Genomic DNA, 9,937 nt, shown 5'->3' on the forward strand with positions numbered 1-9,937 from the left:
TTTGAAGACGTCCCTGTAAGGTCTGTCTGGGTTGTTTTTAGGTCGCTTGTGGGGACCAAACTTTCTTCTCTTCCTCAGAATGCGTTCTCCAACCTGGACCACATTGATCACATGTAAGATGCTCTTTTTACACTTTTCTTTTCAAACCAGAAAGACTATCACTTACCAAAAAGAAGAACTATAAACTAATAAATATAGTTTGTACCTCGTCGCCAACAATGCTACAACAACAATGTTACTAACAATGCAATCAGTTTTCAGTGGAATTGAGTAATTCACCCTTCCGAATTCTGTTAGGATAACTGACCCGTTTTAATGAAAAATACATGTTCATACTATTTTTTAGGTACATTGGAAATATCTAGATATAAATTGCATTAATTTATCATCACATGTATTTTCTCCTACATTTTATTTGCATTTTTAAACTTTTTTTTTTCATGGGGTGATGTAGAGAACATCATCTCTGTAGTATTTTAAAACTTTTAAACGGGTCAATTTGTCTCCCAACATAACAAGAGGGTTAAATAACTGTGAATTTGAATATTTTATCATCACCAAATGAGGCCTCGGCCATTATGAACTCCAAATTCATTCAAATGAATTCCTTATATTCCTAAATCAAACTTTAGAGAAACACATAGTCGTATTCGTCTCTTAATTTTATGTTTTTTCCAGATCCATCTCCGATGATGATACCATACGGTATCTTGAGAGGCATTCGTTCCACAACCTCTCCAGGGTAACTCACATGTACGTAACCTTTGACCTTTCGTCTTGACTTTTGATTGGAATGACTCCCAAGTGACACAATGAATACACATTTGGGTGAATTCGAGAAAGTGATAGCACAATACTGTCTAGTTTTAGATTTTTAATATCTTTAAAAAAAATTCTAATAACATATTTCCCCTTTATCGTCACAGGTTATTAAGTGAAGACTAACGGGGCAATGTATATATTTATATATATATATATATATGTACATGTATATATTTATATATATACAAATATATATTTATTTATTTATATATGTTGACGTTGAAGTGTGTGTGTGTGTGTGTGTTTGTGTGTGTGTCCAATAGACAACTAATTGGTATCAAAACTCTGTCCTACATCGAGCAAGAGGCATTTAAAAATCTGCCGAATTTGAAGTACTTGTAAGTACAATTATATTTTCCCCATGTTCTATTCCTCGTGTATCATAGCGTATCATATTTAAAACATTGTTTAATTCCTATGTGCCCCACTAACTGAGATGTATCTCCACACAGAGGGATCACCAACACAGGGCTAACCTCCTTTCCTGGGCTGCAATACATTCAGTCCAGCAAAGACGATTTCATTTTGTACGTACCATTTAAAATACACCTATTGTCATGTCAAATATTTTTCATGTTCTCACCACATCTATGTATAAATATATACACATACATTTATATGTATACTGTATATATATATATATTTATATTAATATATATATATATATTTATATTAATATATATATATAAATGTACATTATATATAAATAAATATATATAAATACATATATATATAAATGAATATATAAATAAATATGTCTATATATATTAATATATGTATATATATTAATGTATCTTAATATTTTATGTATAGATATATACATATATATACATACTTTTATATATATATATATATATATATAAATATATAGGTCACCATTCAAGATGCAACCATAGCATCGCTACCATGGCATTTATGATTGAAAAAAATATATTTGATGTTCATACACTTCTGATAGGGAGATAGTGGAGAACGCCTTCCTGCAAGTTATACCTGCTAATTCTTTCATTGGAATATCTGAGAATGCGTTGACCATGTAAGTATGATTCATGTTCGACCACAGGGACTAAAAGTCACATTCTAGTTGTTTTTAATGTGTGATTTGATCTCTTGTCATATTTCTTTATTAATTACTTACTTAGAATTAATTATTTTTTATTATTATCTTCTAAACAAATTTTAAGTTACGACAATGTCAAGGTATAATTATATAAAATCTTTATTTGCTTCAGTAAGCCATTGTAGACTTTTAGTTAGTGCTCTGTCCAAAAGGTTTTGTTGTCACAAATAATAATCTATGAGATAATAAACAATGACAATGTTAATTCTGCTAAAATGCCAAAGCTAAATGACAATATTCAATAAAAAGGTTAAAATGAGCTGCTGCATCTCCCAATGTCGCCAACCTGCTCTGCGGTTAGAGACCGGGCATCGTTAGTGTTCACACACCGTAGCTATGAGAGCACGATGGGGTTAAGTGCCTTGCTCGAGGACACATCGACGTGAAACAGCAGCAGTGGGGATTGAACCCCTGATCCTCTGATTGAAGACCCGCTCCACCACTCAGAGATAGCAGCAGTACGTCTTCCCTAAAGAGAAACTACGAAATACTTCTCTCGAGTACTCATCGAGTACACATAGTTGTATTTTAACTCTACACAGCTTGTATGTAACCGATGATGTCACCGCGAAGCGTACGTCTGATTACACGATGTTTTAAAACACAAAGGGGCCCTTTGCATGCTCACGATCACTAATAGAACTGGGAATACAATCCTTTTTAAACTGAATGCAAGAAGAAGATGAAGAGTGTTGAAACGTGATAACGTGGATGAAGACCGTCTTCACTCTTAAAAGGTTTGTCCGTCTCCATGACGACGAGGGACAAACCCTCAACAGACAGATAATCCAGAGGAGAGACGCCACGTCTTAAACCCGAACCACGTGTGACGTCTTTAGACGAGGGGAGGGCTGAACCTCCGAGTTTATCACCCCGTCTTTCCCTCTTTTTACAACCGTCTTCAATCCCGAGAGATAAGCGGATAATAAACAGAGACAAAGATGTGAATAAATAACTAAAGGAAGCCATGTTCGATAATGTGAAGTGTGCTTTGAAACTCCCTTTGATCGTTTTCCCATTGGCTCATTTGATCAGATTGAAAACACAAATGTGTTTTCAATCAGCGATAAGATCGTCTCTGCTATCTCTTTATTCTTAATGGGTGTTATCAGTGCCAGAGGGTTGGATTTAATGCAAAATCTGACAAGATAATGCATGTTAAGCAGAAGTCCTTCAGCTCAGACTTCGTTGTAGGGTGTTGGAGGACCAGGACCAGCCTGCAGTGTTCTGGAGTCCCTGAACTTAGCCTCCGAGGTCTTCGAGATAAAGAGGAGATCAATGTCCACGCATCTGCTGAAGGTGCAGACGTTGCATACTGGCGCTAACCCTTCGGATGGCAAGACCCATCGAGAGAACCACGGTCTCAAAGCCAACCTTTGAGCGGATCGTGGTGAACAAGCTGAACCAGTTCTGGTCTCCGCTTGATGCTTCACGGGTTCAAGAGGGTCTGAGATCTGCTGCCTTCTTGAGTACCAGGGAGTTTGAGTTTGTCACAGGTGTGAAGTCTGTGCTGAGAGACGACGCTTCTGTCTTCTGGGGGGTGTAGATCGACGTCTTTGAGGAACCGCGTAGAACTTGAACACAACCCAGAGCCGTGGTACCCTGGTGGTATCACCGGGGGACCGGGGGGCTCGGTGGCGGAGCGGGTCGTCCTTCGATCAGAGGCTCGGTGGTTCGATCCCAACAACGATAACTCACAGTTCTGACGGGCAGCTGGCTCCTCCCATCGGGGGGTGAATGGGTGAATGACATGTGGTGTTGAATAGCTTTAGAGTGCTACACTTTACCACAAGCCTGCTTTACATGCCTGTCACATTAAAAGACATTTTAACAAGTAACCGGAATAATAATGGATAGAGTTACCCTGAATATCAGACTCAGCTGTATCTCCTTAAAGCAAGGGTGTCAAACTAATCTTCACCGCGGGCCACAAAGACTGTAACTGAAACATATAAACGAATAAACTACTCAAACATATTGTTAAATAACTCTCTTTGCTTTTAATTATTGTTTATTTGAGTGTAGAAATATTGCACATAAGAAAGTATCTCTAATATTATAACATAAATCCATTTCATTTGAAACCTTCAAAATAAAAGCAGAAGATGTAAATGTTTGTATTTCTTTAACCCTTGTGTTGCCTTCGGGTCATTTTGACCCGATTCAATATTTAACCCTCCTGTCGCCTTCGGGTCAATTTGACCCAATTCAATGTTTAATGTCGGTGTTCTTTCGGGAGTCAACAAACAAACATAAAGTACCTCACACTTAAACTTGGAAAACAATATTAATTCTAATAATTTTCTGGAGATTTTAATAGCTGGGGTCATATTGACCTCAAGGGTAAAATATGTTAGTAAATATAAAGGTAACAGGAGGGTTAAACATTGAATCGGGTCATATTGACCCGAAGGCGACAGGAGGGTGAAACATTGAATCGGGTTAAATTGACCCGAAGGCAACACAAGGGTTAAGAAAAGGTGATCATGTGTCTTTCAAGCCGTCAGGGGCCACAAAAAATAACGTGGTGGGCCTGATCCGGCCCGCGAGCCTTGTGTTTGACACCTGTGCCTTTAATAATAATAATAACTTTATTTATATAGCACCTTTAAAAACAAAGTTTACAAAGTGCTCTTCAGAGAATCAAGCCAAAACAAATAGAATAGTAAGATACAAATATAAAATTTAAAAAATGTAATTAAATTAAATTTAAAAAAGACAAACTAAATTCGGGGAACCAAATGTAAGGCTCATTTGAAGTCCTGGATTTGTTCCCACATTTCGGATCGATAACGTCCTTTGACCAAAAAAAGAGTGTTCCATCCTTAAAGAAGACAAGAGAGTACTCCTTTTAAAACACATATGACACTATAGCAGCCTATAGTCCCCCAGCTATACGTTTTAGGATGCACTGAGTACCTATCTCCTCTTTTTTCTCTCCTTAAGGATGAATTTTCATCTCTCAATCACACGTTACTAACTCTGCTTTCTCCCCGGAGTCCTTTTGACTTTACGTCTCATGGGGTCATCGGACCCTATGAGACGGCATAGATCCTATCTGCCTGATGGATCATCGAGGTCTGGGTCGTGGAATTCCTGCTCATGACTACGCCACTGTCCTGTTGAGACTCCGCTCCTCCTCCTCCCACCGCCATCTGCCTGATGGATCGTGGAGGTCTCCATCGTGGAATATGCCTACTATGAACTATTCATACACTCTGTCATATTCATTGAATGTATTTAAACTCTAAATCTGTCCTTCTGTACACATTACATCTATTGCATCTGTCCATCCTAGGAGAGGGATCCTCCTCTGTTGCTCTCCTCCAGGTTTCTTCCCTTTTTTTCCCCCTGAAGGGTTATTTGGGAGTTTTTCCTGGTCCGATGTGAGGTTTTGGGGCAGGGATGTCTATGTGTACAGATTGTAAAGCACTCCGAGACAAATTTGTAATTTGTGAAATTGGGCTATACAAATAAACTGAATTGAAAATTGAATTGTGTGCCAACTTTATTCATATTTAACTCTTCTCATCATGTAATAATTATGCACGACATGGTCATGAGGTTGAGCTTCGTGGATTCCTTCCATCATGTTCTGTTTTTCACTGAACTTCCTCCATTGTGTGCAGTTCGTTACATCATGCAGAGTTATTACCTTTCCACGATGTTCACACACAGCCATAATTAAAGGAGCGAATGGAGGTTTCAGGAGGTATTCTCTTTTCCTCCCATCTTTTAGCATGCTGAATAGCAATGGTGTGAAAGAGATCCCGCAGTATGCCTTAAATGGGAGCCGGCTGGAGGAAGTGTGCGCCACCTCGAGTAGTTGCAGAGACACAAAAACAAACAGAGGATAGATCTGACCCACATTTACCTTCTTCGTGGTCTCTTTGTCGACGTGTGTGCAGCTTTCACAACATGGCCGGCCGACGGGGCGAACCGCTTTTGAGTTAAACCAAAATATTTTGAGAAAGTCAAATAAAAAGGGTTAATAAAAAACACGTGCACCGATAATCTCTTCTCTGTTCTCCAAGTTATCTCCACAGGAACGTGGACCTGGAGCGAATAGATGAATTTGCATTCGATGGCGTCATCCACGGCCCGACCTACTTGTGAGTAACTTTACGTGGATGTTTTCTTGACGAAATCAAATCTTCTTTTTTGTACTTTTCTGTCCTGCCACATGAATACTGTGAACCGTTTGTGTTCCCAGAGACCTTTCAGAGACCACGGTCTGCTCCCTGCCCTCAATGGGCATGGAGACCATTGAGAAGCTCCAAGCCAAGAACACTTGGACCCTCAAAGTGCTGCCCCCCTTCAGGTCCTTCCTGCATCTGCAGAGCGCTGAGTTGACCTTCCCGAGCCACTGCTGCGGCCTCAAGAAGTTGAAGAGGTGGAGAGGGTGAGGAAGAGAATGGAAAGTGTTGGGAAACATGTTCCCCCGCTGTAATTATTTCCGTCCTTCACATAGCAAGCGGCCCTCAGGCAGTGTGTGTGTGTGTGTGTGTGTGTGTGTGTGTGTGTGTGTGTGTGTGTGTGTGTGTGTGTGTGTGTGTGTGTGTGTGTGTGTGTGTGTGTGTGTGTGTGTGTGTGTGTGTGTGTGTGTGTGTGTGTGTGTTGGGGTGCAGCAACAATGTGGAGTGATTTCAATTCATTCAGTTGCTGTGAAAAGATGGCGTCCATTGTTGTGCACTTTATCTACGATGTTAGAGGCCGGCGGCATCTCCAGGCAACCATTCAGAAGAAGCTCAACGAGCTCCGTCGGCCGTGAGAATCAAACCCGAGAGAACGAATAAATATTGTGTCGGGATATTTGTATGATTGATGATTTTTGACGATTGTGAGGATTAGGATCTAAAGCTGCGTTCAAACGTACAAAGTCAATGTACAAAATTAACGTACAAAGTCAACGTACAAAGTCAACGTACAAAGTCAATGAACAAAATTAACGTACAAAATTAACGTACAAAGTCAACGTACAAAGTCAACGTACAAAGTCAACGTACAAAGTCAATGAACAAAATTAACGTACAAAGTCAACGTACAAAGTCAACGTACAAAGTCAATGTACAAAATTAACGTACAAAGTCAATGTACAAAATTAACGTACAAAGTCAATGTACAAAATTTACGTACAAAATGTATGTACAAAGTCAACGTACAAAGTCAGCCTACAAAGTCAACGTACAAAGTCAACGTACAAAGTCAATGAACAAAATTAACGTACAAAATTAACGTACAAAGTCAACGTACAAAGTCAATGTACAAAGTCAACGTACAAAGTCAACGTACAAAGTCAACCTACAAAGTCAACGTACAAAGTCAATGTACAAAATTAACGTACAAAGTCAATGTACAAAATTAACGTACAAAGTCAATGTACAAAATTAACATACAAAGTCAATGTACAAAGTCAACGTACAAAGTTAATGTACAAAATTAACGTACAAAGTCAACGTAAAAAATTAACATGCAAAGTCAACGTACAAAGTCAATGTACAAAATTTACGTACAAAGTCAATGTACAAGATCAACGTACAAATTCAACGTACAAATTCAACAAACATATCAATGGTTGCGATTGACGCGAATGTTCGCCGGGCGGCGCAAATGACACGAATCACACGAATGACGCTATTTGCGCAAAGCGAAACATTAGCCTGAGGCGTCGTATAATATCTAATCATTGATCCTCTGATGAATCGTCTTCTGCTGCAGAGACTCTGAAGCCGTGATCTGTAACCTGACGCGGGCCCTCAGGCCTCAGGACCCTCAGGGGTACCTGGGCCACGCTCTCCACCGCCGGCTGAACGCCAGCTTCGCTCTCCAGACCGCCGCCGCCGCCGCCGCCGTGAACCTCGCCGGCTGCTACGACAGCCCGGTGTGCCCGACCCGGGAGTCCCAGAGCGAGGGTCAGTTCTACGTGGAGCTGCCCACGGAGCGGCCCGACGACGGCTTCCACTTCGCCCTGTGCGACGGACCTCACCTGGACGACCGCGGCCTCCTGTGCACGCCGCTGCCCGACGCCCTGAACCCCTGCGAGGACGTGGTGAGCCAGGGCTTCCTGCGGGTCCTGGTGTGGGTGGTCAGCCCGTTGGCCATCTCGGCCAACTTCCTGGTGATGTTCATCCTGCTGACGAGCCAGCAGAAGTTCTCCGTCACGCGCTTCCTCATGGGTCACCTGGCCTTCGCCGACTTATGCATGGGCGTCTACCTGCTGCTGGTGGCGTCCGTCGACCTCTACACGCGCTCCCACTACCACCGCTACGCCATCGCCTGGCAGACGGACGGCGGCTGCAACCTGGCGGGCGCCATCTCGGTGTTCGCCAGCGAGCTGTCCGTGTACACGTTGACCCTCATCAGCCTCCAGCGCTGGCACGCCATCTTCTACGCGATGAGGGCGGACCGGAGGATCCGCCTGCGCCACGCGGCGGCGCTGATGCTGGCGGGCTGGCTGCTGTGCGTGGCGCTCGCCGTGCTGCCGCTGGTCGGCGTGAGCAGCTACCAGAAGGTGAGCATCTGCTTGCCGATGGACACGGAGACGCCGGCGGCGCGCGCCTACGTGGTCTCCGTGCTGATGCTCAACGTGGTGGCCTTCACCGTGGTGAGCCTGTGCTACCTGCACATCTACCTCATGGTGCACAACCCGCTGCACCAGTCCAGCCGGGGCGACACCAGCATGGCCAAACGCATGGCGGTGCTCATCTTCACCAACTTCCTGTGCCTGGCGCCCATCTGCTTCTACGGCTTGTCCGCGGCGCTGCACCAACCGCTGATGACCGTCACGGATTCCAAGGTGCGTGTGACTCCCTCTCGGGGTTCAAATGCGGTTCCTTTTCAAAATAAAAGCCTCATCTGATGGGGGTTTTCTCCATAGGTGCTGCTGGTGCTCTTCTATCCTCTCAACTCGTGCGCTCACCCTTTTTTCTACGCCATCCTGACGAAGGCGTTCCACCGGGACATCCTGATGCTGCTGAGCCGCATGGGGCTGTGCCAGCGGCAGGCGCACCTGTACCGGAGCCAGCTGGTCAATATCCCGCCGTGTAGCCCCGCCCACACGGCACAACATGTTCCAGTGCAGGAACTGCCCGGCTACAAGATGTCCCCAATTTGCTTTTAATTATTCATTAATGATTTTTTTATTGGGAGTCTAAAATAATTTCGTCTTCATACTAATTCACCGAATTGATCCATTACGCAATATATACCGTGACAAAATGTGTGATCCATGAATTTATTGTATCAGTTTGCTGTTTTTTTCTCCAAAATAATGTTCAATAATAATCTTTCAGGCTTCTTTTGTGAAACTCAATAATTCGTAGCTTTTCGTTTTGAGAGCGAAGGCTTTTCTTTTTTTAGAGCAAAGATTCATAAGAAAGAATAATTAATTAATTTAATTATAAATGAGAAATCTGGTCTAAAAAAATACCTTCGTAAAAGACGACTGGAAACGTGTCTAAAACTGTTAATATGAGGAGAACTCATACATCTTTTTTAATGTTTTATACATTTTTAGCATGATATATATAAATATATTGCTTATATTTCAGAATATTACCCCTTCCAGACTCCTTACTTATTTTCTTTAATCTACGATGACTCTAACATAGTTCTGTGCAGACTTCAGGTCTGAATTAAAATAAGTACAATAAAATGTTGATGTTGTTTTACACCCTAATAACTCTACTTTAAGTGAATATTGCATTATTGTTTCTTTAATATTCTCTCTAGTTTCTTCAGTGGGAACATTTTCATTTGAGTCTGATTTTATTCTCATTTCTTGTTAATAAGTGTGACTCCTCTCACTCAGAACGTGTGTTTATATCTTTTACTTTGTTATTAGTTATCTACGGTGGTTATTTGCATTAAAACACACCATTTAATTGAAAGAGGAAATAAAAGATTATATTTGTATTTGTTTAAAATTGGCAATTTTAGGTTTAAATGCAGTGTCTGATTTTTAAAGGTGCAAATAAAGTGTTTACTAAAGTTCAA

At 41.7% G+C, this 9,937-nt stretch overlaps 1 protein-coding gene across 1 annotated transcript; it reads left to right on the forward strand.

Annotated features, from left to right (window-relative positions):
- Positions 1 to 5,899: 5,899 nt before the first annotated feature.
- Positions 5,900 to 9,937, forward strand: LOC130205294 (thyrotropin receptor-like). Its single transcript, XM_056432553.1, has 4 exons — positions 5,900 to 6,054; positions 6,156 to 6,344; positions 7,661 to 8,738; positions 8,820 to 9,937. Exons 2-4 carry the CDS (start codon positions 6,193 to 6,195, stop codon positions 9,060 to 9,062), a joined length of 1,473 nt encoding a protein of 490 aa, XP_056288528.1. The 5' UTR covers positions 5,900 to 6,054; positions 6,156 to 6,192; the 3' UTR covers positions 9,063 to 9,937.

Source organism: Pseudoliparis swirei, chromosome 15, assembly GCF_029220125.1.
Source record: "Pseudoliparis swirei isolate HS2019 ecotype Mariana Trench chromosome 15, NWPU_hadal_v1, whole genome shotgun sequence".
NCBI classification, from domain to species: domain Eukaryota; kingdom Metazoa; phylum Chordata; class Actinopteri; order Perciformes; family Liparidae; genus Pseudoliparis; species Pseudoliparis swirei.

Excerpts from the sequence above, each read along its gene's own strand:
- LOC130205294 (XM_056432553.1), top strand. The coding sequence starts at position 6,193 with ATGGGCATGGAGACCATTGAGAAGCTCCAAGCCAAGAACACTTGGACC. Across the intron at positions 6,345-7,660 it reads AAGTTGAAGAGGTGGAGAGG|AGACTCTGAAGCCGTGATCT; the intron begins GTGAGGAAGAGA and ends CTTCTGCTGCAG. Across the intron at positions 8,739-8,819 it reads TGACCGTCACGGATTCCAAG|GTGCTGCTGGTGCTCTTCTA; the intron begins GTGCGTGTGACT and ends TTTTCTCCATAG.